General features: G+C 38.3%; 1 protein-coding gene and 1 non-coding gene across 13 annotated transcripts in view; both read left to right on the forward strand.

Moving 5' to 3' along the window:
* PDE4D (phosphodiesterase 4D) overlaps positions 1-27,306 on the forward strand; it is a 1,300,895-nt gene that overhangs the window by 1,100,713 nt on the left and 172,876 nt on the right. For all 12 annotated transcript variants that reach the window (XM_044224245.1, XM_044224282.1, XM_044224263.1 and 9 more), the window contains 2 exons: positions 6,310-6,383; positions 10,527-10,576. In XM_044224245.1, the coding sequence (XP_044080180.1) occupies positions 6,310-6,383; positions 10,527-10,576 (124 nt within the window). The remainder of the gene's footprint in view (positions 1-6,309; positions 6,384-10,526; positions 10,577-27,306) is intronic.
* Positions 26,741-26,852, forward strand: LOC122897619. The gene has a single exon (XR_006382571.1). It is a non-coding gene; the product is annotated as a U6 spliceosomal RNA (small nuclear RNA).

Raw genomic sequence — 27,306 nt, forward strand, 5'->3', positions numbered from 1 at the left:
TACAAGTGATCCAGACAGATTATAAAAATGGTAATCAAGGCTAACCATAATCATAATCAAAACTAGTTCTAGTGCCTCAGGTAGCTCATTTAACTTCTCTACAACTTCATTTTTCAACTGGTAAAATTAGATAACTTGGCCTGGATAAAGGTAGATGTCAGTTCAAACCTTATCTCTTCCTCTTGCTCAGTGAATGGCCTTGGGCAAGTCACTGAACTTTTTCAAGCCTGGTTTACCCCTCTCCTAAATGAAAGTCCCAAGAGAACCTACTTCATAAGGTTTGTAAGATCTTAAAATAATACCAAACTTGTGAAATGCTCGGCACAATTTCTAGAAAACAACATGGATTTTAAGTGTTGTAATTAGTTAAGAGCTGTTTCATCTCAAAAATGTTATAATAGGTTGTTTTTTAGATACATACTGGCAGTGTTTGGATAATAGGATTGTGTATAATTCATCGCCTTTTTCAAATTTCCTGAAATTTTGTGATTGCTATAATTCAGAACAAAACCCTAATGAATCCATAAATAACACACCATGTAAGAGTGATTTTTTTCATTACTGTAGGCAATTAGAGATAGAATATGACCACCATAACTTTTAGAAGTTACTGTTTTGTTTGCTTAAGATTTTGCTGGAAATCATAAATTCTTTCTAGAACCTATATTTCTATGTTCAGAAACATTTACAACTCTTCAAAGTTCTAATCACATTTTAGGATAACAAGATCACACAAATTTAGAGATTTTTTTAATTGATTACTATTGAGGATCCATAATTTTATTTCTAAGAACTGAGAGCCGGGTGAACAGTTAAAATCAGGAAAAATAACATAAGTAACCATCACCAAACATAAAAATAATCATTCCAACTACAGTTTATTCAGGTAGTTATTTTTACTTCTAAGTAAAATCTCTAGATATTGTTATAAGAAAAATATATATATACAAGTGTCTAAATATATAGTAAAAAATGAAAAAACTGCATGATACTTTTCTCTTACTTAAGGTATTATTTCTTAAGTGATAATAAATACTTTTATTTGATGGATTTTTTTCTCTAATAAATAGATTAATAAACTTGATTTTGTCCTTACCATCAATGGTCTTAAATTCATAGGAAATCTAGTCTTTTATATTTTTATCTGCCTCTGCCTCTACTTCTGTTCTTTCTTTCTCTAAAATAAATTTTAAAAATGTATTTTAAAAAAGACAAACTTCTTTCAGAATAGAATTTTTTTTCCATAAAAAAGTTTAGAAAAAAATAAAAGGAAAAGGAAGAAAATGAAAATTTCTCATAATTGCAACTCCCCAAATAACTAGTATTGACATTTTGAATCCCTCCCTGGTTTTTTTTTTTTTTTTTTTTTTTTGTTTTTTAAGCCTAGTCGTGGTTTCCTGTAAAGCTAAGAGAACAGAATCTTGTTATAAGAAAATTTAGAAAGACATCCAATTTGATGGACAGGGCTGAGCCCTAACCCATCCAGGATAGATGTCATCTTCGGAAACGGTCTTACAACCCTGCTTCAGGTCGTGTTCCCATGTCTCCGATACTGTCAGGGTAAGAAATTCTTGCTGGTGTTTAACCCACACCATTTGCCACTTCCAACTTCATATGTTTCTCCCATAAGCTCAGAGCTTTTGGTCCTCAAAAAAGTGACTTTTTTGTAGATGTGATTTAGTTCCATTTTGAAATAGTTTGTTTTTGTTGAAATCTTTTGGTGTGGGGATTTCCTTAGGCACCAAGGCTAGATATAGAGAGGAATCCCAGTGCCATGCCAGGTCATGCTGCCGCACAATTGGCCTTTTCCTCCTAAAAATATAGGAACAGTTTGGCCAGAGCTCATTAGGGGGATTCAGGAATACCAACAGGTCTCAACACTGATGAAATGCCGGAGACTCTGCTTTGCAATTAGTTGCCTCTGGCCACACCCACCCAAATATGTGACTACCTTGTGAAACTATAAGTCACTTAAAATTCTCATCTTGAAGTATTGACTGTTAAAACAAGTGGAATATCTGACTGAGGAAGAGACAGAAAATACCCAACTATTTTCTTGGATCCCTGGAGAAGCCTCATGTTATTCAAACTAAGGAGGTAGGCCTGATTTAAGTCCACAGGGTAAGAACATATAAGTCATTTTAAAATTAATCAAAATACAGCGTCTGGGATAATTTTGTAAAAAAATGTACTAGCCTTTAACACTACAGAACATTATTATTTCGTTTGGTAATAGAACATTGCCAGTATTTTTTAAATACCTGCCCCATTTCACCTAACAGCAGCCACCTTGTGGCTGCAGCTCAATCTCCAGGTTGATGCAGCCACCAGGCGCCCCCTGCTGGAAGCTGGTTATCACATTTCAGTTGCTTCTGTTCGTTTCTCCTTGGATCTTTCATTAAAATAAATGACAGCTAGCATCTTCTGTTAATCAAAGTACTTTTTAGATTGAACTAAATGAAATAATCAGTATTCAACCTTTGTTTACATACAAGAAGAGCAATTTCATACAGTTTAACCAAAACATAACTTGGAAAGGTTTCTATCAAAATGACCTTTCTATCTTCTAAATAATCATAATTTGACTCAATTTTTTGGTTATTGTTGTTGTTTGCTTGTTTTGTTTTTGTTTTTGTTTTTCTGGACTAAAACTGAGACTAGGAATTCTTCCTCTTTCTCCTCTCCCCCAGCGCCAGTGGCAACTCTTGGTCTGTGTTTTAGCACCATCTAGTGACCTGAAGTGTATCTGTAATGAAAAACAATTCTCAAAATTCTTTGTTTACTCTTTAAGTAGGGGTTTTTAAAGAGAATGTTGTTGCCACATCTTTTTTGTTTGTTGACAGCAGTCTCCTCTTTAAATCTTTTCGAGTAATGGTTACTATAGAAGCATACATTGCGTTTAGGCTCTATGTTCAGTTGTTTAACTTTTCAATGAAGCCGACTTTGTTCTGTTATTTTCGGTGAATCTTACTGGCTGATAAATTTTAAAGTATTTAAGAAAATCTGAGATGTGTGTGTGTAAAGAACATTTAATCCTTGTCCCGAGCCAGTACATGACCCATCTCTGCCAGTTTTCCATAGCACCATCATGATTTCTTTCTTAAAGTGTATATATTTCTCATCATTTCAAGTGCATTTTTGACCTTGACTGATTACACTTCTGCTTGGAGTGGCCAAAGAGAAAGAAATAGCCTTAATTTTCTAACCATTGAGCTGTATAAGGGAAAGCCTCAAGGTTCTTTTTGGTTAGCAAGCATTTAGGAGTGGAGAAAAGTATAGGAATTTTAAAGCCCTGACTACAGTTCTTAAGAGGTTGAATTCAAGGGGAGTGAGAACTGCCCTACGGCAAAAGAAAAGAATAATTAAATCCTGACTCAAGGGCTTGAGTAAAACTGCTTCCAGTTCTCTCCCACAGTATATAGAACCAGATGCCTTACTCTGTAGTCTGCAAGACAAGTGAAAGCGTGAAAGATGAAATCAGTGCTTTGGTGATGTAGCCACCTAGAATCAATCAACTAAATTTAGGGTAATGTTTTCCATAACATTTGGCTGGAAGTTAAAAAAAATTATTTTTACTTATTTATTTGAGAGAGAGAATGGGCATATCCGAACCAGGGTGGGTATGGGGGCCACGGTGATGGTGGCAGGCAGAGGGAAAGGATCCCAGGCAAGAGGGAAAGGATCTGAGCTCAGAGCACTTGGAGGGACTGCATCCCTCCACCCTGAGATCAGGTTCTGAGCAGAAACCAAGAGTCAGATGCCTAACCAAGTGAGCTACCCAGGTGCCTCTGGTCTGGAACTTTAATTTACACTTCTGCCATTATCATATGTCTGCCATAGTGCAGGATCTAATCATCCTTAATATAAAACTTATAGAGTATTATTTGACTTTCACAAAAACAGTGGTGTAATACTTGCACACATAAGGGATGATGGATTTACAAAGTTATTTATTGCAGCAGTGCTTGTAAAGGAAACTTTAGGAGACAACTTAAAAGTCAGTTGGTAGAGGGGACAGGTAATTGAATGCCTAGAGGGAGGGGCTGGGAAGGAAATTTCTTTTTTCACTTTTTACTTGGAAATTCTTCATACATGTAAGAGAATATATCTAGTGACTATCTAAAATATAAAGAACACTAAAACCAACAGTTAAAGAAATAGAACAGTACCAATATTTTTAATACCCCAGAGCATACCTCCCTCATTTCATCTATCCACTTCCTCTCACAAATAACAATAATTTGGGTTTTTCTCTTTTTTTAATGAGGAGAATATGTTCTACATTCTACCTTTTTATTGTTTAAATTCTGTACCACGTGAAAATATAGATTATGCAAAATAAATACATCAAATCTAAATTAAAAACTGAAATAAAGTAATCTGATTTAATATTTTATTATAACAGAGTCAGAAAACAATTATGGTATAACTTTCATGAACTAATGTTTCCTTTCAAATGAGCATAGAACTTGAATTACCTGCAACACTATTTCTATTTACTTAGGTACTGAGTGTAGTGCACTTAGAATAATTTATTAGAACCTAGTTCTCAGAATTCTGAGGTTAAATTTTGCCTAGAAAAAGGAGCACTTAGAGGGTGCAATAATCTTATTTAAAATGTTTTATTAGTGTATTTGGTCTTCAATTCTTAAAGCATAGATTTGGCTTGCATGACTTAATGACAGTGATCATTTATCAAATTTATTTCTGCATCATTCAAGATTTCATACCTTATGAAAGACAGCGTGCTCTGATGTCAACAGTTGGCTATTTGAATACTCCGTCATAGGTAGAGTGACCTTCCAGAGCTGTGAGTTGTTTATATGTGATAATGAGCTAGGCTTTTCCAGTGCCTGAGTTAATCATGGTTGGCACCTCAGGAAGCACCATTAACTCCTTCAGGAGATAATGATGGAGGTCACCATCCTAGGGTGCAAACAGCATCCCAGTGATGTATAAGAAATAAGGTCAGTTTCAGAAATGTCTGAGACATTTTTGTCTTAGAAAAACATTTAGGCTGCCTTCAGTCTAAGTCAGGGCCAGATGAAAACATTCTGGGTATAGTTCTGGAACACTGGAGCAATTATAAATTTGCATTCCTCACTCCCCCTTTTTTTAAACCAATTATAGGCATTAAGAAAACACCCCTATGCATGCACCAGATCATTAATCAGATGGCGTGTTGCCATAATGGGCTAATGTTCATTGAGTGTTTTCTGTTTGCCAGGCACGTCTTGGCACTTATCATTTCATATCATCTTCACAACAACCCTCAGAGATAGCTATCCTTATCTCGGGTTATAGAAAAGGAAACCGAGGCACACAGAGATTATGTAACTTGTCTAAGTTCACACAGCGAATACATAACAAAGTCAGGTATCTGGGTTGTTATGTAGTACCTAATGGGACATTTGAAATCTATGTTTTAGTGCAACTTCAATATTGTCATTGTCACCCAGATTAATTATAGCCTTAATATAGACTCCAACCTGGGGGAAACTTGCCCATTTTAGTGGAAAGGGAAGCAAGAAAAGCCTTTGTAAATTTTCTCTCCTAGTCTTACTTCCAATTCTTTTGCCACCTTCTATTTGCACTAGAATTAGAAAAAGGACCTTCAGAAGTAGGGGAACATATTGGTCCTGCCTTAAGTGTATGGGTGTGTTGTGTCTATGTATTCACTTATTCAGCACATTGTTTTTAGTATCTTCTATGGGTTCACCTCTGTGCACATCAGGGTGGTCCTGTTTTATGTGAAAATGCATCCCCAAGAATCTTATAGTTAATGATTCAAATAACCTCAACAAAGAAAATAATTTCTTTTTATTAGATAGATAGCCATGTAGCAAAGGTGAAAAAAATGTTAAATTCACCTAGCTTTCTGTTTTGGGAAGTCTGACATTCTTGGTCAATGTTTGAGGAGAATTTGGTGATATATATTTACAATTTTAACCCTTAAATTAAGAGTTTATTATTATTTTATATTGTACTATTTAAAATTTGCACTAAATGTAACAATGCTGTATATATATTGCCTGGGAATATTGTGATAACTGTTGCTTCTGTCACCGTAGTCATAGACAATGAGGAGAAATGTCTGGAAAATCTTTGCAATCAGGCCTTCCTAGATTTCAAATAGATAGATGTAAACTTCACTAAGGGCTAGAAGATTCTTCAGTGGTATATGAAACTAGGTTGAAAGTATTATCAGGTTTTCACTTAACAGACTATTTTTTAAATCACCAAGCCATTTTAAATTGCACTAAAAATGGCTGCACTCCAAGTAGCTTAAAGAATCCCTTTTTGTTGTAGGTCTTGGCCAGCCTGCGAACTGTACGAAACAACTTTGCTGCATTAACTAATTTGCAAGATCGAGCACCTAGCAAGTAAGTTATCCTTTCCCCAGGCCTTCTTGCTGAACTTTAAAATGGTGTTTTCTCAGTTTGATTGAACTCAGGGCAATATATTAGATTTCTCTGAGTTGTTGCCATGTTGTCTAACCATTTACACTAAGTCATAAGATGTCCTGTTAATTTTCTATAAATACTTTGTAGTGATGGTTCTAATATCAGAAATGAAGCAGTATGAGAAATAAATATGGTGATTGCATCTGTCAGAAATCATCTGGCATAATCAGTCCTCTGCCCAGTTATTTACACTCAGGGTAACTTTATAGTTTTGGCTTACTTCATAAATTAACCAAGGACAAAGAATCTTATCAAGACTTAAAGTCAATCCAAAGTCATCCTCTTAATTCTAAGACAATTACTTGGAGAAACATCATCATACCAAAGATCTTTAATTCTCCTGCTATTACTGAATCTTAGATCAAGAGTGTTCTGGAGTAATTAATAAAATTGTGATTTTTATGATAACAGAGGAAGTAGTTGAAAGAAGGAAAGCTGAGATGGGAATTGAGTATTATTTGGGAACGCTAATAAAAGCAAAAAATCTAAAAAGAGAAAAGAATTTCCTATGATTAAGTGGAAAACGAATTATTTAAATGCTCCTTATTTTGACAATCTATTGTTAATAATAAACAAAAAGTTATTAAAACATCAACTCCACAAAGAATTTCCAAAAGAAAATTTAAAAAAATTTTTTTAATCAATAGTAAGAGGACAGTGAATAGAAATTTATTTGGAATTAAAACTTATCTAAGTGTATAAAAGAATATGAAAAATCTGAACCTTCTATCCCATAATAATGTAATTGACCTCCCCAATTCACATTTTCCATGATTAAAAAAAGCTTTGACCATTATGCTGCTTTTCCTGTGATAGAAAAGGTTTCTAAAAAGTCGCTATAAAAGCCACCATGCAAATAATTCAAATGGGACCCAGAAGCTTCAGTCACTTGTCATTTTTTTCCAGGTAATGAACTTTTGCAATCCCGTTTCCTCAGTTTCAACATTTCTCACCTTCTTCTCTCCACCCCAACCCCACCCATTGGAGTAACTATAATTCATTCTTTAAGTCGCATATTAAATATAATTTATTTGGGACCGTCATCCCTGACGGACATCCAACATACACTCATTTCCACAGGTCCCAAACTTGACGGTATGCCTTTACATCTCTGTCTGATAACATCCTTCATACCACTCCTATGTTAACATAGATCCCTCTGTGCTCCACATGCCTACTTACTTGTCCAAGTGCACCTTAAGAACGTCCGTCCGCAGTGAGCCTCACGTGTGTAGCCCGGGTGCCTAGCATAATACCCAGCACAGAGAAATCACTCTGCATGTGCTTGTTGGCTGAAAGAGTGAACTGATAATGTAGCACGTGGAATTGGAGGGTGCACTTGAGGTACTTGTTCATTACCAAACATGTCTTCTGTGCTCCATGGCCATAAAATACCACCCTGACCTCAACAGCCTTGTGGGGCTTTTGGCATTCAGTAACTTGTAGGTAAGGTCACCTCCTCTTTAGAAAGTCTCAGCCTCACAGGAGGCATGAGATTACTGGTGTCACTCCCAAACTTTTCAGTCCCAAATATCCAGGAAATTCAGTCAAGACCTTTAAAAGGCAAACAAGAAACTGTATAATGCCTTTACACTTCTTTCAGACATGGTCACGTGGGTGTCAGCATCTAAACCTGTGGTAGGCAAGCAGTTGAACAGACAAGTGTGAAGGCATCACCCTGGCCTTCTGTCTCTGAAGAGATGATTTACAGCCCATTCCTTGTAAAACAACAGTTTTCAACTGATTTAAAAGGACAAGACAGATTTTAGAGGGAAAAGACCAGCTAGAGGAGGATAGAAACCCCTAGTTTATGCCTAAATTTGACTTACTGTATGCCCAGTGACATCTAACCAAAAAATAGTAGCGATAGACTCTAAGTAAAGGCCTTTGTGGTCTCTCTTTGTGTTAATGCAGATTTGTACCTCCTTTACTGATTCAAATCAAACCAACCTCTTCAGGTATCAGAATAGTAGGATTCAGTCTACACACAGTTAAACTCTGCTGTGCTCAGTGACAGTGAAATAAATAGTCATAACTCTGGGCCATCACATGATGACCATGAGGGGATCAGAATTTTCCCTGCTGGATACGTATAGTGCCATAAAATGTTTCCAAGCTGACACATGGATTTTACGGAAGGCATGTGCTACCTTGCACAATCCACCCTTTTTGTTTGCTCAAGGAAGGGAGTCCATTCAGGAAGAATGCAAGCAAAGCCTAGCACCTGTGGGTACTCAAATGTGTGATGCTGACTTTGCTAGCCTACTATTGGATCCTGTCACCTTCCTCTTTCATGCCTTTGAGATTTTCAATTCCAGAATGAGTTCTGGTTTGTTCTTCATAAAATCATTTATCAAATGATTAATATTTTCTGCTTGTCATTGCATGTTGAAATATCAGGTCCCCAGGTTGTAGGATTGACATTAAGAGGAGATAACAAACAGTAAGTCAATAATTTGGTTTTCCAAAATAGTAGAAAAGTTTAGGACTGTTCATTTGATACTGTTTTCAGATAAAATGTTTCCTAAATTGTCACAGAGCAAGAACTAAATTAAGCTATAAACTATTTAAATAATACACTCTCAGCAAGATAACTATATTATATAGAGATCAGATCTATTTCAGAGTAGCAATTTAAAGCATTAACCTTCCTGTTTTATGAAGCGTTAATCAAGTTTCAAATTTCCTTATCTCATTCACTAATAAAAACTAAAATAATTTCATAATCGACTTTGATGCATTTCCAGTCAAACATAAAAACTTCAGTCCCAAACTGACATCAATAAACTTAAGAGCAATAAGACAGAGCCAGATACTGACTGGAACCAAGGCAGTGAGAATTTACAAAATACTAGATTGCATCTCCCAGTCAAGAGATTTGTCATCTCAGAAGAGTAGGTGTGAACACAGCTTTGCAGGGACCTGCCATTTGCACAGATGCGTGGCTATTAGTCCAGTTTCCCCAAAAATATCCTGAAAAACAGCAGAGCAGAGCGCTGGCTCTGGAATCCCACTGCTTTAGTTCACATCTCCGCTCTCTTGCTCTGAACAAGTGATTCAACTTCCCAAGCTTTATTTTCCTCACTGGTAAAATTGAAACAGTGAGTTTACTTACCTTAAGCTTTCTTTTGAGGATCAAAGTAGAATATCCATCTTAAGTGTTCACTTAGCACACTGTCTGACACACAGTAAGTGTTTAGTAAGTGCTGGGTAAGTGTAAAAGATCACTGTGCAATATTTTAAAGCTTCCAATTGTAAGGAACAACTTCCTAAAGTTGCATTTCATAAGTTATATTCTTTTCAATATAATTTATTAAGCATTGATTGAATACTGGATACATTGCTCTGGGCTCTGTAGAGAATGTTAGTTTTATAGCAGGGGCTTTTTTTGGTCAAGGGGTTTATAATCACCTTGTGAAACTTGGCAAACATCTGAAAACTTAGAGAACACAAGATAGAATCTTTTAAGTACCTTTAGTTTACAGTATTTCTAAAGCCTCTGTAGCATCTGTTTGGACAAAGCATTAATATACCACTCTAACAAATGCATCGGAGATGGTTCTCAGCGTGAGGAAAGAGAAAGGAAAGGGTTTCAATGACTTCTCTAATTGTAATACAGTTTACAAGGAGTCATTCACTTCTGAGAATTTGCGCCAAAAATAAAAGTTTCTCACCACCATAATTGGAAAATGACTTGTAGATTGACTTTTTTGGATTCACCGAGTCTGTGTTCGCTCTGTAAGCCCTGGTTTAAGGGAACCCAGTCGGTCAGTAGGAACGTCCTCTTCTGTCATGTCCCTTTGACATTTACTTCAGCTTTATTTCCCCAGAAGTCTATCCCTGTGAGATTTAACTGTTTTCTTCTTTGACGCGTATGATCTGAACTGTAGAGCAAAGGGTGCCTGGGAACTTAAGTAGCTAGTCTGAAAGAAGTCTTCTTTTGGATGTCCTAGCTTAAAAATAATTCTTTAAATTAAAATGACATATGTGAAATGACTCAGAGAGTCCTCCAGTGAACATGCACCACGTATTTACAGCTTCGTATTTTCCTCTCTCTGTCAGAAGATCACCCATGTGCAACCAGCCATCCATCAACAAAGCCACCATAACAGGTAAGGAAGCTCTAGTAGCTTACTCTTATTACATCTAGAAAGAAACCCTACCTTCCAAGGTTCAGCACAACACTAGCACCAATTTTATATTGCAATTCTATAATTTTAAAGAAATTGATCCTTTTTCTCTCTATTATCATTTGTCTCATTGAGCCCAAAAGCTGTCCATTTAAAGCTATTACTTGGGAAATCTTTACCGATGTGCCATTTTTTAAAACCATTTAAGTCTGTGCTTGTGCTAAGTTTAACATTGCTCTGGGCATTTGTGTTTTAAGAGATAGTGTTACCTTCCAAATGTTGACTGTGTTGTTTCCAGGCTTATGCTACCAGCATGATATTAACGTGTGGTAGTTTGGTTTAATGAAAGTGAAAGTATAAATAAAAGGGACCTTCCTTGTTAATTGATATCCCAGTTGTGTGTAAGAAGGAACCCCATTCCAATAGTTCTGATTGGGACTCGGAATTGAGAAGAACTTTGCTTTGAGAGGGGAGAGAAGAAGTAATTATACAACATAGCAAAGTTCAGTGAGATCAAAAGAACAGATGTTTGGAGAAGAGGAGGGGAAAGGAGGACGATGGACATAAAGAGAAAAAAAAAATTTGTCCTGATTCCTATTAGTCTATTTTGGACACAGGACTTGACCTCAACAGAACCAAAAACAGAACAAATGATCTCATTTTGCTGAACCTGAAACTAAATTGAACTCATTTAATCATTTCTTGAAACCCCAATTGATTCATTAATATAATTGCCTGGGAAAGCAAACCTATGTTTTCTAGAATTAATACCAGAAGAAAATTAACATAGTCTCCAAATTAGACCAATACTTCATTTGATTCAAGTGTCTTCCTTGGACTCCAATTCAGAATATTCTGAGAGCGCCTCATTAAGTTATTAGTGAGAAAACTTTGCTTGAAAGTTAATTTCCCTGTCCAGGTCAGCACTTTTCCTCTGGTCTCCTTTGTGGTCACTACCTCAGAGTTGATTCTGGAATAGTTGGTAATGTATTTCTTTTTGTAGCAGCTCTTGAGTGGGATTTTGTACTTCAATGAATATTAAATTGTTGATTCTCTTTCCCGTGGTTATCTTTCAAGACCTTATTGGTAATGATTTTCCACTGTCATTTCATGGTGTATGCCTGGTCCACCAATTTTCTTCTTTGTCATTGGTTGAGAGATGGATAATAACCGAAGCTCCTATATATCAGAATAAGTTCTTTGACTAACAAATTTCTTTGCAGAAAGCCAAATTCAGTGTCAATGAGCCTAGCCTACACTGAGATAGGGCTGTAGAAGTGAATGGCTTTGTCTCCGTACACTTGACTTTTATGTTGAGGAACAAGCAGACCAATCTTTGTAGGCAGACAGCTGGATATTCTAGTGTGAGAGACTGCATGCAAGCTCATCCCCAGCCCTGCTCTGGGCCCTAGATCTGACCCCTGATGAGGAGGGGCCATCCTCCCACCCCTGCTATTTTTGCCATAGGCAGGACCCTGACACAACCATCTCCACTGGGACCTGCAGCTGCTCTTTGGGGAGGATGCTCCTGGGGGGCTGGCTCCTATGTGACCTCAAGCTACAAAAGCTTTCAGGAACCAAAATAGCCCCACATTCTGCAGGTCCCAGTGGAGATGGTTGTGTCCATCAAGAAGTGGTGGGTGGTCAGTGCTCCAGGCAGCTGTCCAGCCACCCTGGCAGATGCCTGAAAGTGATTAAATGGAGAGTAATTGCACTCCAAGGGCAGACTTTGTCTTAAACACATGTTAGAGACCCTCTAGAAGCTCCCAGAAATGTTCACATAGTATTGAGGCCCAGGAACAATACCAGAGGGAACTGAAATCTGGGAATTAAGGTTAACATGGCCTCATTTGTACCCACAAGCTTCTGACCTGGGGCCTAGGGACAATGGGGCTACAGAAATATCTTACCTAGGAAGGGAAGCTAATGAAGTGTCATTAACTGCTTCGTGCAGCTGTGTTCACCACAAAGCACACCAGGAAATTAGCTAGAAAATTGAAGTCTTTTTCCTTGCCCCAGCCTAGTGAACCAAGGTGCAAAAGTAGAATGGAGGGTACGGTGATGAAGGCAGTAAGAGGGAAAGATTCCTTTCTCTGAGCGCATTCTGGGAAAGTGGGCCCTTAAAAACATAAACTTCGACAGAAGTAAAGGTGAGACACACAGAAAAGTGAATTCCCTCCCTCAGCACCTGACTGTTCTGGTCCTACCTGTCATGTTCACTCCCCCTATTGTTGGAACCCCGCTACACCTCTATGGCAGTCCTGAGAAGGGTAGGGAAGAGTGTTAAAAGAGTCAGTGGGGGGGCACCTAGGTGGCTTAATGGGTTAAAACCTCTGCCTTCAGATCAGGTCATGATCCCAGGATCCTGGGATCAAGCCCCACATCGGACTCTCTGCTTAGCGGGGAGCCTGCTTCTCCTCACCCCTCCCTGCCTGCCTCTCTGCCTACATATGATCTCTGTCTGTCAAATAAATAAATAAATCTTAAATAAATAAATAAATAAAAATAAAAAAGAGTCAGTGGGGCATCCCATACGATGAACTGACCTTCAATATTTTGTTGAGGATCTAGAGGAAAAGTATAGCACATGGCAAAGTCCATGAGGGGGTCCAAAAGGCCACTGTGGAGACAGCTCCAAGGGTCCCTGGGGGGCAACCCTGTAGAACATCACTGACAGAAGTCCCTGGAATTGTGCAGCGTGGATGCTCTACCTATCTAGAATTCAAATCGTGCTCTACCATGATGGCTGCTTGGCCGTGGGCAGGCCACATACCTTTCTCTGCCTTAGTTTCCTGATTTATAAATTGGTTATCACATGTCATACAGTTATTGCCAAATTAAATGAGTTCACATGTGGATTCTCTTAGCATAGTGCTTCACAGGGTAAGCACTCAGTGCATCATTTTCTCTATCACTTTGCCCTTGTCTGTATTCTCTTGATGTAGAACTAGGGATGATGTAAAGAATAGGGCAGAGAGATGAAAAAAGGAAAGAATGAGAGAAAGGTTGCAGGGGAGCTACAAATACGGAGCTCCCGACAAATGGTCAAAAGGTACATACTAACTTGGTGCCTGTCAAAAATGGGCCCTCCCATTGCTCCCAGTGCTCTCTCTCTTCCTCTCCTCACTGCCACATATATCGGTGCTTTTGTGATCTGGGCAGGAAAGTGTGGTTCAGAATCATTTTCAAAATTAAAGAACTTACATTGGAGTCATAGCTCTTTGAAGGAAAATAGTGAACTCTCTTTAACTTTTCCATAAATCAACTGATTTTTTTTTTTTTTTAAAGAAGAGGTAAGAACTTTGACGGTCTACTTATGTCATGCTGTGTTTTCTAAAGTTTTCTTCCATAGAACTTAGAATACCCTTTTCCCTTTTTGAGGTTATTCCAATTGATATGTTTTAAAGCTAGGAGAGCTTGATTTTGTATCTTTAGAATTAACGCATTTAAATCACTTGGCAGGTTTTTTTCCATACCTAATAGGTAAATACATAGCTCTAAAATGATCTCACCATTTTTTTTTCAAAGAAAGTTTCCAGATGTACATTTATAAAATAGTCTTAATACTAAATAGCTGTTTTGTTCTTTATTATGATATAACAGAAACAGGGTGTGTAGCATTTGGAGCTGGAGTGCAAAGCTTATCTCCCTCATTTGAAGAATGGGGCCATGATTAGCTAGCTCTCAGTGCTGTGGAAGAAACTCAGGGAGATAAGTTAGACAAACACCAGAAGTCAGCAGGTTATAAGTAACTCACCAAGTGCTTCTTCCTACAACACTGATCCATGCTTGGAATTTTTGATGTTGTTCTTAAAGCTAATTTGAAAACAGAGCATAGAGGAGGAAGACAGTGATGCTGTGTCAGCTTCTCTGGAACATTTCATTTATATTGTTTTTAAATAGTAACAACAGAACATTTTTAGGAATCCTTCTATTACTTAGAGGAAGACTCACCTGCATAGATCCTTGAGGGGCAATAAAGAATAGAACTCAAGATTGTGTTGAAACACGAGGGGGCAGCGAAGTGTCAGGGATCCCCAAGCCATCACCAGATTGTGCTGTTCTGTATTGGGTCAGGAGTACAGCCATGTCTCTTTGGACATAATTAGTCCTTTGAACATTTCATTTTCAAACAGTGTTAACTCAGGAAAAGTCATCTCTTAAAACCTTGTCATGTCTTTACAATGTCAATTTTTACTATGTTTCTAATTTCCATATTTTCAATTGTTTTATTTAATCATTTTCAAGTTAAGGATTTTCAAATGCGAATGTCACTCAGGGAAATTTTATTTAAGCTGCTCTGTTGTAAAGATAAGAAAACTGAGGGGTGCCTGGGTGGCTTAATTGGTTATGCATCTGACTCTTGATTTTGGCTCAGGTCATGAGCTCAGGGTCATGAGATCCAGCCCTACAGTGAGCTCTGTGCTCAGCATGGAGTCTGCTTCAGGTTCTCTCTCCCTCTCCCTCTGCCCCTCCCACTCATTCTCTCCTCTGAGAAAACTGCGAACTTGTAAGAGCAAATGATACTTAGACATAGATCCAAGAATAAGTATTACAGAGGGCAGGGGCCTTCTTTCACCCCTATAAAACTATCCGTCTTAGTAGGGGAGCCTTCAGACCCACCACAGAAGTGTATATCTGGGAAAAGTAAAAGAAGAATTAAAGGATATTATTGTGATGATGATATTATTCTGGGCGATAGAGAGAGCATTGTATTTCTTGTATATAAACTTGAAAATTAGAAAATATCGTGTTCCATCTTCTCACTGGAGAGCTTTTTATATTTATAGCTGTTTTGATTATCCTTACTGACTATAACTTATAAGCCATTAGGTAAGTAGAGCTTGGGTGGTCTAAGGCAAAAGACTTGAGATTTTAGAAAATATAAGCTTTTCTCTCCAAGCAATAAATATATTTGCTTGCCTTTTACCTGTAAGGTTGACACAGTGGCAAGCATAAAACAAAATGGGTTTTAGTCCAAAAAATTTTTGGTGAAAGTCTCCACTCCACTTCATATTTTCTCATCTTGAATATTAACAGCTCCTGAAAAAAAAAATGAGTGTGTTCTGGATAAAATTTAGACAGTTGGTAAGTAGAGGATTTAAAAAGTAAATTATCCAAATAGTACTAACCAGTCAAAACACAATGAGAAGAAACTTATCCTTGTACATTTATTGTTCTTCTAAAGCACAAAACTGTTGCTAAAGTCCCAACAACCGGGGGAAAGGAACAAAGATATTTAACTGGAACAATTATTGTGCTATTATCTGGACCAATCACTTAATGTTCTGAGCTTATTAAAGAAAAGAAACCAAGAAACTATTTTATGGTAACAATAATGATACCAAGTACTTAGGTCCCTTTAGGTCTGTGTGTGTGTGTGTGTGTGTGTGTGTGCGAGAGAGAGAGAGAGAGAGAGAGAGAGAGAGAGACAGAGAAACAGTAGCATTTATAATACAAAAAGAAATATATGTACTATAACAGATAATAATTGAAAGCAAGATCTGCATGAAGAAAGCAAAAGAGGTGTAGGGGAGCAAGGCTCAAGGAGACATTGAGCTAAAATGTGCGACAGGACAGTGTGCTTGGAGAACAGGAGGACCGAGCTGGTCCATAGAAGTCCTCATCAAGTATCAGCCACTGCTTCATCATGTAGTTCCTTCCCCCCCCCTTTTTTTTAATAAAAGCAGATTGTAACAAGACTCTAATAATAGCCGAAAATGAGAGCTCAGTTAGCTTTTTTAGGAATGTGATTGAAAAATGCTGAGTACATGTGGTTTAGTAGCTTGAATGAAAAATTGATGAAGATTGTGTATGTCAGTGTTTGTATATTGACTATTTAGGAAGTTTTTTGCTTATTTTACTTTTACACTTATTATATCTAATGACTACTGAGTGCTTAAATTCTTTTTAAGTCAGGGGTGCCTGGGCGGCTCAGTCAGTTAAGCATTTGACTCTTGATTTCAGTTCAGGTCATGATCTTGGGGTTGTGAGATTGAGCCTTATGTCGGGCTCTGTACTTGGTGCAGAGTCTGCTTGTCCCTCTCCCTCTGCTCCTACTCCTGCTCACACACACACACTCTCTCTCTCTCACAAATAAATAAATAAAGTCTTTTTTAAATAAATAAATAATTTGTTTTAAGTCAAAGAAGTTTACTTTTCAAAAATTAAGACTTTACTGCAAAAAGCATCAAACTAAAAGATTTGCTTAAATGCATGGAATATGACTATGACTGTTATAATATTTTAGAGGTGTAAAAGTCTGCTTTCTTTCTTTTTTTTTTTTGAAGATTTTATTTATTTATTTGATAGACAGAAATCACAAGTCGGCAGAGAGGCAGGCAGAGAGAGAGAGGAAGGGAAGCAGGCTCCCTACTGAGCAGAGAGCCCGACTCGGGGCTCAATCCCAGACCCGGGATCATGACCTGAGGTGAAGGCAGAGGCTTTAACCCACTGAGCCACCCAGGCACCCCTGCTTTCTTTCTTATAAGCTAACTTACTTTGCCTTTCTTTAGCCTTATATACATTAATAGAATATATATATATATATATATATATATATATACACACACACACATACATACATACATACGCAGAAAAATGTCTGACACAGTGACTTTTCAACCAGGAATTAATTGACATCATACTTGGTTTTTTAAACAGTGAAAACAAATGCATAATCATGGGAAAAATAATTAATTGAATCTCTATTGCCTGAATATCTGCTCTGAGAATTTGTTATAACTTTAAATGGTATAATTAAATGAGATTACGTATTCATTTAGTTAGTACAATAAAGACATTATGAGTCAAACCATATAGGTCAAAACTCTAGCTTTACTTAAATTAGCTGTGTAATTGTGGTCAATTTACGGAAGTTCTCTAAGCATTTATTTTCTCATCAGTAAATCCTAAGTCAGTGATTGATTCCCAGAATGTATACAACATGTGGTAGGTACTGAAAATGCTGTAATTTTTTATTATTACTATTAGCCAGTGGTGAACAAATATTTTCTGTGCACCTTCTATATGGCCTGCAATAAGGTAGGGGTTGGAGATCAAGGGATGAGTAAAATGTGACTGCTGGCCTCAAGGAATTTACAGTCAAGGGGAGAAGAAATCATGAATAGCTATTTGTAAGTGAAGGGCCATGACTGAAGCAACTTCAAATACATGTACTATACATGTACTACCTATGGAAGGCTTCCTGCTGAGCTTTGAAGAACATAGAGTTATGCCTATAGTTAGGGGACAGTCACTTGAGCCCAGGGGACCAGCAGAAGTAAGGCGTGGAAACATGGAATGCCTGTCAGATCAGGAGACTGCAGACAATAAAGGACAAAGAGTCAAAAGTGTATGGACCAACCAAATAGGAGGCTGTAGGAGATTAGGGCAGTAGTATGAAGATTATTAGAAGCCAGTGTTCATGGTGGACTTTATTCTATAGGACAAGCGAAAATCATCAATCATGTCTGTGCAGAGAAGCAAGTATGTGTCTTAGAATGACAATGTTGGGAGCAGTAAAGAGAACAGACTGAAAAAGGGACACCTGGATAGCCCAGTTGATTAAGCATCTGATTCTTGATTTTGGCTCAGGTCTTGATCTCAGGATTGTGAGATCAGGCCCCATATCCACCCCATGCAGAACCTGCTCAAAATTCTCTTCCTCTTCCTCTCCCTCTACCCTTTTCCTCACCCCCCCACAAAAAAAAAGAAGAAAGAAAGAAAGAAAAGAAAAGAAAAGAAAGAAAGAAATGAAATGAAATGGAAACAGATGGAAAAACAGACAGCACCATACTAATAGGAGGCTGTCATTCGTCAAGTACATGCTAAAGATAATGCAGCTCTGACCTCAGGTTGTTGCTGTCACCAGTGAAGATGAGGGGATAGAGCCACAGCTCTTTCCAGAGACCAACTGGAGAAGAATTGGCAGTTGATTAACTTGAGGAGTGATGAGAAAAGACAGGAAAGCTTTAATCATATATACAGATGTTCATCACAGCACATGTATATATCCATCAAAGATGGAAAACAATCCCAGATGCTAAATAATATATGAATTCTATTTAGGTATAAAAAAATCCTATAATAAAAAGGTTTTTAAGTGATTTATTAGAAAAGTTTAGTCATGCAAAAATACTTCTACTTTAAAGAATACATGATAAAGTGCTAAATGGGCATTAAGCACACATTTAACACATTTTAATCACATATAACAGATTAAGACATTTCTTAGCTGTTGACTAGTAAGAAGCAAAGGCAGATAGCTTTACACAGAAGCTAGTGACAAACATGCAAGTATTTCTCAGGTCTCAGTTGACTGTTTGCCTCTCCCCACCTGGAAAAGGTACCAATGAGAGGCTGCGTAATGATATTTCAGTATTAGGGAGCCACAGTGAAGAATTAACTGTATTTTCAAATAACAATATCCCTGAATAGGACAGTACTGTGTCTGTTGATATTGAGCTTGTGACACCTGTGGCAAGACTGTTCCATTATCTTGCCAGTGATCAGCAAAACTACCACCAGATAGGATCTGAATGTCACCCAAGTTCCCTGTAGCCATTATTCCTTCCTCACTGCCCTAAGTTTGAAAAGGACAGTATTTCCCAAAGCCCCCTGACCACATCAGCAGTGGATGGTGGAAAACAAACATCAAAGCACGAATTTCCAGACAGTCCACAACAGTCTTTGGGATAAGGTTCACGACTTTTATTATTAATGAGTGCTCCTAGGTGGACCATTGGACCAGCCAAATTTGGGGTCATAATGGAATACTGATTGATGCAGGTAAGAGTGCCCATGTACAACGTTGTCATGGGGTTGCTCATAATTTGCTGTAAAATCACTGTCTTTCTGCAAAGTGTGTTAGTGACACCCACACCCCCATGTAACAATGCAGTCTAGGATAAATAAGATACTATGTGTGAAGTGCTATGTGATTAGGAAGGAAAGACAAGGTGATATTATTATCAGTGCAAACCACGTCATCATGGTCGTCATCACTGGGCTGTCATCGCTGTTATCTCTCAAAATGTATACAAGATTTTAATAGTTCAGCTTGCTCTTCTAGAAGAAAATGAAGGATCAAGTCCATGTTTGTGTATGCGGGTGGGAGCAGGTTTGGGAAATGTTATGTTTAGTAACTGTATCCTTTTTGTCTTCTTAGACACAGTACCAAGTTTCCTTTAAAAAAAAACAAAACAAAAAACTAAAGAAAGAACAAAAGCTGCATTCTTAAGTTGCTCCCTTTACCCACAAAGTGCTTCCCACCCATGTATGCCTTAGAGAATATTTTAGGCCTACTCAGAAACGCATTACTGTGGTGGGGCAAAGTAATGAAAATTCCTTTGAGTCTAACTTCCCAAATTTTACTGGTTAAACACTGAATTGTTTGAGTCCATGAATCAATGGGGAGCTCACTTCTAGCAGCCTTCTTTCACCATCTCAGAAAATGTTTTTTAAAAATCCATTGGATATATCATGACTACTGATATTAATAAAAGGTAACATTTTCTGATATTTAATATGTACTAAAGACTTTACATGCATAATATCCTTTAAATCTTATGAGAATCCAATAAACAGCTACAAATGACAAAGTATAGGTTATAGCTGACTCAAAGCATGTCCTTAAGGTTTCTCTTCTTAAGATTTATTGACATGTGCACAAAAAAACCCACACAATTTATTGTCATCTGCCTCTCCCCTAGGAGAGTTATTCCCTGGGAATTTCTTTTCTTCTTCTTCTTTTTTTATTTTTTAAGGGAGAGCAGAAAATGAATTTATATGGTCCTTTTACTGAATGGGTATGAGTGGAGAGTAGGGCAAGAGGATGGCTAAGGTCTATGGATACAGAGAAACCTTTGGGAATGAGTGCAAAGGGAAGGATTCCTGCCGGGGATATAGAATTCCTCGAGAATTCCTTAATCCCCACAGTCCTCTTCCTGACTCCTCTGAAGTTCCTATTTTGGTGAGAGTACCCAGGGCAGGAATTTTCATAGGGAAAATGCTGCATGGGCTGTGGGAGAAGTGCCTCAGATGGAGCATGCCAGAAGTTTGGGGGCAGGGGCGCCTGGGTGGCACAGTTGAATGAAGCATCTGATTGTTGGCTTCAGCTCAGGTCAGGATCTCAGGGTCCTGGGATTGAACCCCACATCGGGCTCCATGCACTAGGCATGGGGTCTGCTTGGGGTTCTCTCTCCCTCGCCCTTTGCCTCTCCCACTCTCTGTCTCTCTAAGATAAACAAATCTCTAAAAAATTTTAAATAGAATGTTGGGAGCAAGACAGTGCTTGGAAGTCGGCACTCCCCTTGCTTCTAGGACCACTCACTATTAATCCCTGAAACAGCAGTTTCTACAGAGTGATAAGATTCATGATCTCTTTCTTTTAGATTCAGTGTAGGCTCTTCATACCCATTATCATTTTCTTGGCTTCTTTTCCTAGCCATGAAATTCCTTAGCCCCCTCCTCCCCCAGATGCGCTTCCTCTAGATATTTCTAATAATTAAATATCCAGTGCTTTTTAGTGTATTATCTCTCCTTTTAGTGTGGTTCTTACCCAGCACGGTGGGCACTCTGGAAGTACATGTAGTTCTCTGTATTTTCATGCCTGGTAATAGAAATAGGTGCTTATTCTTCCTTCTTTCTGCTATGTCCAATATTAGCATGCTGCACACTGAGTTGTCCACGTGGAGAACCTCATTTCTGTATGCCCTCCTGGCTTTGCTCTTTCCCTCTCTGTTTCTGAGATATGAAAGACTGTGTAGGCTCTGAGGACCCAGTCAGGCATAAAATATGTTCACTGAGCTTTAGAATCACCCTCCTAGAGGTTCTCAGAACTGAAAAAGATAAAATGTGGACTGTTGATTGATGAAGAGCATTCAGTTAAAAGAAAACAGAGGGCTTATAAATGAGTCAGTAGCTAAACAAGGGAGGAAGAAATGAGTCAGGATGAGAGGTCTTTTCTCTAGAGAACCAGGAATCTGTCTACGTTGTTATTTAGCTCAGGACTAGAAAGGGTCTGGGTACCCAGTACATGAACTTCGGGAAGATTTTGCAGCACGAGAAAGTAGAAGACAGAGTAGTAAAAGAAGAAATGTTGCCCACGTCAGTAGGGAAGGGAACAAAAAAAGGCCCTGGAACTGAGAGCTGGAAGGTGAGGGGCAGACGTTGGCTTCTGAGATGCCTCACGTCCGTGACTATGTGCCTGGGCTCTTTAACTAGAATTGTTCACCTAGAAATAGACCTGGGCTTTTCTCTTCCAGCCGGTTTTTATTTCGGAAAAAATTCCAAACTCTTGTAAGTTTTGTTTGCTCACTTGATATACAAGTCAGAACCTGGAGGAGAGAAAGCGGGAGGTTGGGGTTTCATGGCTGGCTCTCCTGCTCACTCACTTTGTGATCTTAGACAACATACTCTATACTCTGAGTCTTTTCTGTTAAAGTGTGGTGAATAACTATAATAATACCTTTCTGATTTTGAGGATTACAAAAGGTAATGTGTGTAGAAAATTTGGCACAGTGTCTGGCAATAATGAATGTTAGCTTCTACTGAAAAGGTAGGCAGAAAACGCCTTACGTATTGAAAAGCACTATAAGACTATCCATAGACACTATTACGCTATTCACATTGATCCTCAAAGTAGTTATCTTTGTAAGCTGTACCATTTTTAGCCCAACTGCCCCTGATGAGAGCATTTAGAAATGGTTTTAGAAAGGCACCTGGGGGCGCCTGGGTGGCTTAGTGGGTTAGGCCGCTGCCTTCAGCTCAGGTCATGGTCTCAGGGTCCTGGGATTGAGTCCCGCATCGGGCTCTCTGCTCAGCAGGGAGCCTGCTTCCTTTTCTCTCTGCCTGCCTCTCTGCCTACTTGTGATCCCTCTCTCTGTCAAATAAATGAATAAAATCTTTAAAAAAAAAAAAAAGAAAGGCACCTGGGTGGCTCAGTTGGTTAAGCATCTGTGTTCGGCTTGGGTCCTGATTCCAGTGTCCTGGGAAGGAGTCTCGCTTCCGGGCTCCCTGCTCAGCAGGGAGCCTGCTTCTCCCTCTCCCTCTGTCTGCTGCTCCCTCTGTTTGTGTTTCTCTCTTTCTTGCAAATAAATTGATAAAATCTTTAAAAAGAGAGAGAGAGAAGAAGTGGTTTTACAGATAATTGATTTCATAGACTGTATTAGGAAAAGGCCACCTGATTGGTTTACTGTCATGCTTCACTTTTGACCAGAAATATTATTTCTAACATGACTACCAACCCTAGTCAGTAAATAGCATGTCAGAATAGCCTGGACCAGGATAATTCTAGAAATGAATCCATTTCAAGGGATAAGACATTTTTGAGGCATTTGAAAGAAATACGGCATGGACTCCGAAGGGAGACATTCCCAAGACAGTGTCCTCGAACTGTAGAGTGATGGCAACATACAGAATAAGCATATAGATAGGTTTTTCCAGGGGACACTTTGAAAGAGTTAGCTTCATCTGAAATCTTGTCCTTTTGTGACGGGAAAGCAATGATCTTTAGAAGTCTTCTTGCCTCTTCAGTCATACCTTGCAGTCTGTCTTTCTAAAGATCTTCCCAAGCCTGTTCCATTCACTGGAAACTGCTCAAAGTCCTGGAGACAAAGGAGAGGCTGGCATGTCCCAGCCCACTGGCTTAAAGAGGGAACCAAGCCCTGATCATTTCAACAGAAAGGGCAGCAGAGAAAATCACCATGACATTTTGGCACACAGTATTTCTGAGTCTTTCACATTATCACTGGGAACTTAACCATGCTTCAGTATCCTCTTTGAGGATTCATACAATTCTCTCCTAGGCTGGCTTCTCCCTCCCCTCAGGTGATGGTGTATCAGCAGTGATCCTTTGGTTGCAGGGTAAAAACCAACTCTGCTAACTTACATAAAATAAAGACTAGTAAAATGAAATTCAGTCTACTTAAGTAAAATAAAATATTGAAATAATTTCCAATTCCTGGATATTAATGGGCAGGATGGTGGATCAGGGTTAAAGGAAACAATTCATCTTCAGAGTGCTAGAGAGGCACAAATAGAGGGAAATTCTCATGACAGGAGCAACGAACGCAGTGAGCCTCCTGCAACTGTTTTTTGTTTCTTTGTTCATCTGTGGCATGTAAAATGCCAGGAGAGGGTCTCATTGGTTGAGTTTGGGTCTCTGGTCTTGGCTACAGGAGAACAGGGCATCTGGCTGTTTTTCCAGACTATGTATTATACTGTAGTACTAAGAGCATAAATTATGTGGCCAGATTATGTGGATTTATATCTCAGCTATGCTGCTTACAGATGTTTCTCCTCAAACACTTCATTTAACCCTTCAGAGCCTCAAGTGCCTCGTTTTTTTGTTTTTGTTTTTGTTTTTAAAGATTTATTTATTTATTTATTTATTTGTCAGAGACAGAGGGAGAGAAAGCAAGCGAGCACAGGCAGACGTGAGCACAGGCAGACAAAGAGGCAGGCAGAGGGAGAAGCAGGCTCCCCGCCAAGCAAGGAGCCCGATGTGGGACTCGATCCCAGGACCCTGGGATCATGACCTGAGCCGAAGGCAGCCGCTTAACCAACTGAGCCACCCAGGCGTCCCAAGTGCCTCGTTTTTGAAGTGGGCATAGTAATAGTAATTATCTCATAAGGAGCTCATGAAATTTGAGATGATATTTATAAAAACTCCAGCACAATGCATTGCACATAGGAAGCACTTGGTCATTATGGGCTATGCTGCTATTAAAATTATCAGCGGAGACACCAAATAATTTTTTGAAGTGAAGTAAGGTACCATTAAAAAAGGGAAATAAATATTGGTATTTCAAAAATTATTATTGATTATAGATAAGAAAGTTGGCCCAACACACTTTACTTTGCTAATATATTTCTCAGCAAGCTGCTCTTTATGATATTAAGTTTCTAGAAATGTGTTCTTTAACATATCCCTGAGAAAAGTGATTTGACTGCCTGATCATTTGATTGACACACATTGATTGATACTTCCTTTGTGCTTAGTTCTGCATAGGGTCACATAATCTGTGGCTCCTGTTTTGCTTACCAGGAATGAAAGTGAGGAATAATTTGTATTCCTATAATCTTTAATAGTAATCTAAATGGACTGTGGTCTAATAAGTCAGCACCTAGTTAAGTCTACTTTAAGGGATACAGAATAATAGAGAGGGTTTGTTATTAAGCCTTTCAACTTTCTAAGAAGAACATGTAAATAGAGCCCCAGTACATGGATGAATTGGGTTTCAGAGTTTATTTGAAGGTTCATTGTTTGAACTTTAATTATGGATAATCACACAGTGACATTCATCAGAGTCCCTCTTAGAAACGGCCTATACCCCATCCCAGGAAAGTAAAGGTTTCCAAGGAGAAAAAAAATCTGGAGAACTTGAATTCTACTAGAAAAAGCATTTCGGTCCATCAGAGGCATGAAATGGTCTTAAATCTCTGAAGACAAATGGAAGCTCACTGTAGAGCACTACACAGAGGACTCATTGGGAATGTCAGTGTTATGGTGAGGAGGAGAGCATAGCACCAGGCCATGGGGAGCTAGACTGAGGACCACACATTGTGACAGAACCAGTCAGATAGAACCTCACTGCCCTCACAGGTACTGCCTACACAGCCACTAAGGCATGAATCTCTTGACTGGATGCTTCCATGTGACCCCCAAACTCTGACAGCGCTTCTGAAGCCAACCCACTCTGACCTCTGTGTCTAAACCTGCCATCTTCAGTCCTAATCCCCGACTCCAGACCTGACTAACTTTAGCCCAAAACCCAACCTCACCATGCCATATACTCAACACTAGGAAGGCATTTTGACTGGATACTGAAAGTAGAAGACCTTTAGGGTTACTTTTTTTTGAAAGGTATGTATCTTTTTCTGGGGAAAGAGCTTGGCACGGTGGAGGCTGGGGCAGGGGAAAGGGCCAGCGTGTGGCTCTGGATTTATTCCGTCAATACAGAGAAGCCTGCCTATGCCACTTGTTAGCCATTTCACTTTAAGCAACTTACTTGTCATCTGTACAATGTGGATCAATAACCAACCTATCTCAGAGAATTATTGTTAGGATTAAATGAAATGAATAAGCACCAAGCCTAGTATCTGGCACAGAGTGGGGACTAAAAAAGAAATTCTAATTCTTGAACAAAACATTTTTTTCTTGAGTGTACAGTGAGTTTCAGAGGTAAATGAATCATCTTTACAATTAGAAGATTGACATAAAGAAGAAGGAAGTAAACAACCAAATTTCTCTTGAAATTATTTTCCTTTACTAACTTGTCTTCTTTTGTCTGTGTTCATACAAACTAGCTATGCCTGCAAAAATGTTTCCATGGCCAGTTCTTTTCTACATGTTTAAATTCCTAATTGTGCACACAATCTTAGTCACTATATTTTCATGTGCAAGCAATTAAGACTCATTTAACAGCCCTCCCTCTGGAAGGTTTTGTTCTCCATCTGCCATAAATCAGATTCCTTAGGAACATGTTTGATTTTGAAACAATGTGAAAGTACTGTTCATTTTGTTCAAATTTCATTTATGTACCATTTTTTAAAGTGATGTAAATGGACAGCCACAAAAAAGCTTAGCAGCTGGTCAAAACAAGACATCAAAGAAACCATTGAAATGGGGCAAAAATTAAAAAAAAAAACTAATATGCTGGGACAAAGCAAAATAAAAACCATAGTCTGATAAAACATTCCTCAGACACATTTTGCTCATGTTTACTTTACAGCAGATTTAAAATATGGGAAAATGGGAAAGTACCGCTCTTCCCAGTCTGGAGCTCACAGGATTGTATGTGAGGAAAAACAAATTAGCCTGAAGGAGGAAGACAGAAAAAGATTAGATTTGTGTTCGTGGAGAGACTTGGTACTCAGCTACACATTTAAATAATAATAAGACCCAAACTGATTTGTACCACACTTTTCTTCATTTAAAAACCATTAATAAGTATTGTTCTCCCTCACCACAGGTGAAGTCCATTTTAGTATGTTCAATGAGCATCTTTGGATTATCCAAAAAAGAAGCTAATGCTTGGTCGAATTAAGAGGGAAAAATAAGTACCCCTGGGGCTAATAATACATTATATATTAATAAAAAATAAAAAAAAAATTTTTAAAAGAGGGAAAAATAATTATTAGGTTCTACGCTCATTTCAGCAGTACATATCCTAAAATTGGAATGATACAGAGAAGATTAGCATGGCCCCTGCCTGAGAATGACATGCAAATTTGTGAAGCATTCCATATTTTTTTTAAAGAAAAAAAGGATTATTAAGTTCTCAACATAAATGCCTATGAACTGGCAACTAAAATTCAACAAAAAATTTTTTAAAGGTTTTTTTTTTTCCTTAAACATTTTTGAAATTAAATGTCACAACTTGGAGAAGTCACCCACAGAAAATCGTTTCCTCTGCCTAAACGAACGTCCCATTGTTTGGGACTTGAAATAAATCACCCACATAGCTAATGCAGTAAGTCCCCATTTATATATCAATAGAAAATTTTGCCTACCAGCTTCCTAAGGCTTTATAAGCTGAATTGTTTTGATATCGTTTGATGAAAGGTTCTATAAAAGTTCAAAGTATTGTTGCTCATTTGGACAGTCACACCTGCACATTTAAAATGCCTTTGTGCAAAGCGTAGCCCAATCTGCTTTCACATCAAACCTTCAAAGAAGGGTGGATTCGTAAGTATGACAGATCCCC

The sequence above is a fragment of the Neovison vison genome, chromosome 1 (genome assembly GCF_020171115.1).
Source record: "Neovison vison isolate M4711 chromosome 1, ASM_NN_V1, whole genome shotgun sequence".
Taxonomy (NCBI): domain Eukaryota; kingdom Metazoa; phylum Chordata; class Mammalia; order Carnivora; family Mustelidae; genus Neogale; species Neogale vison.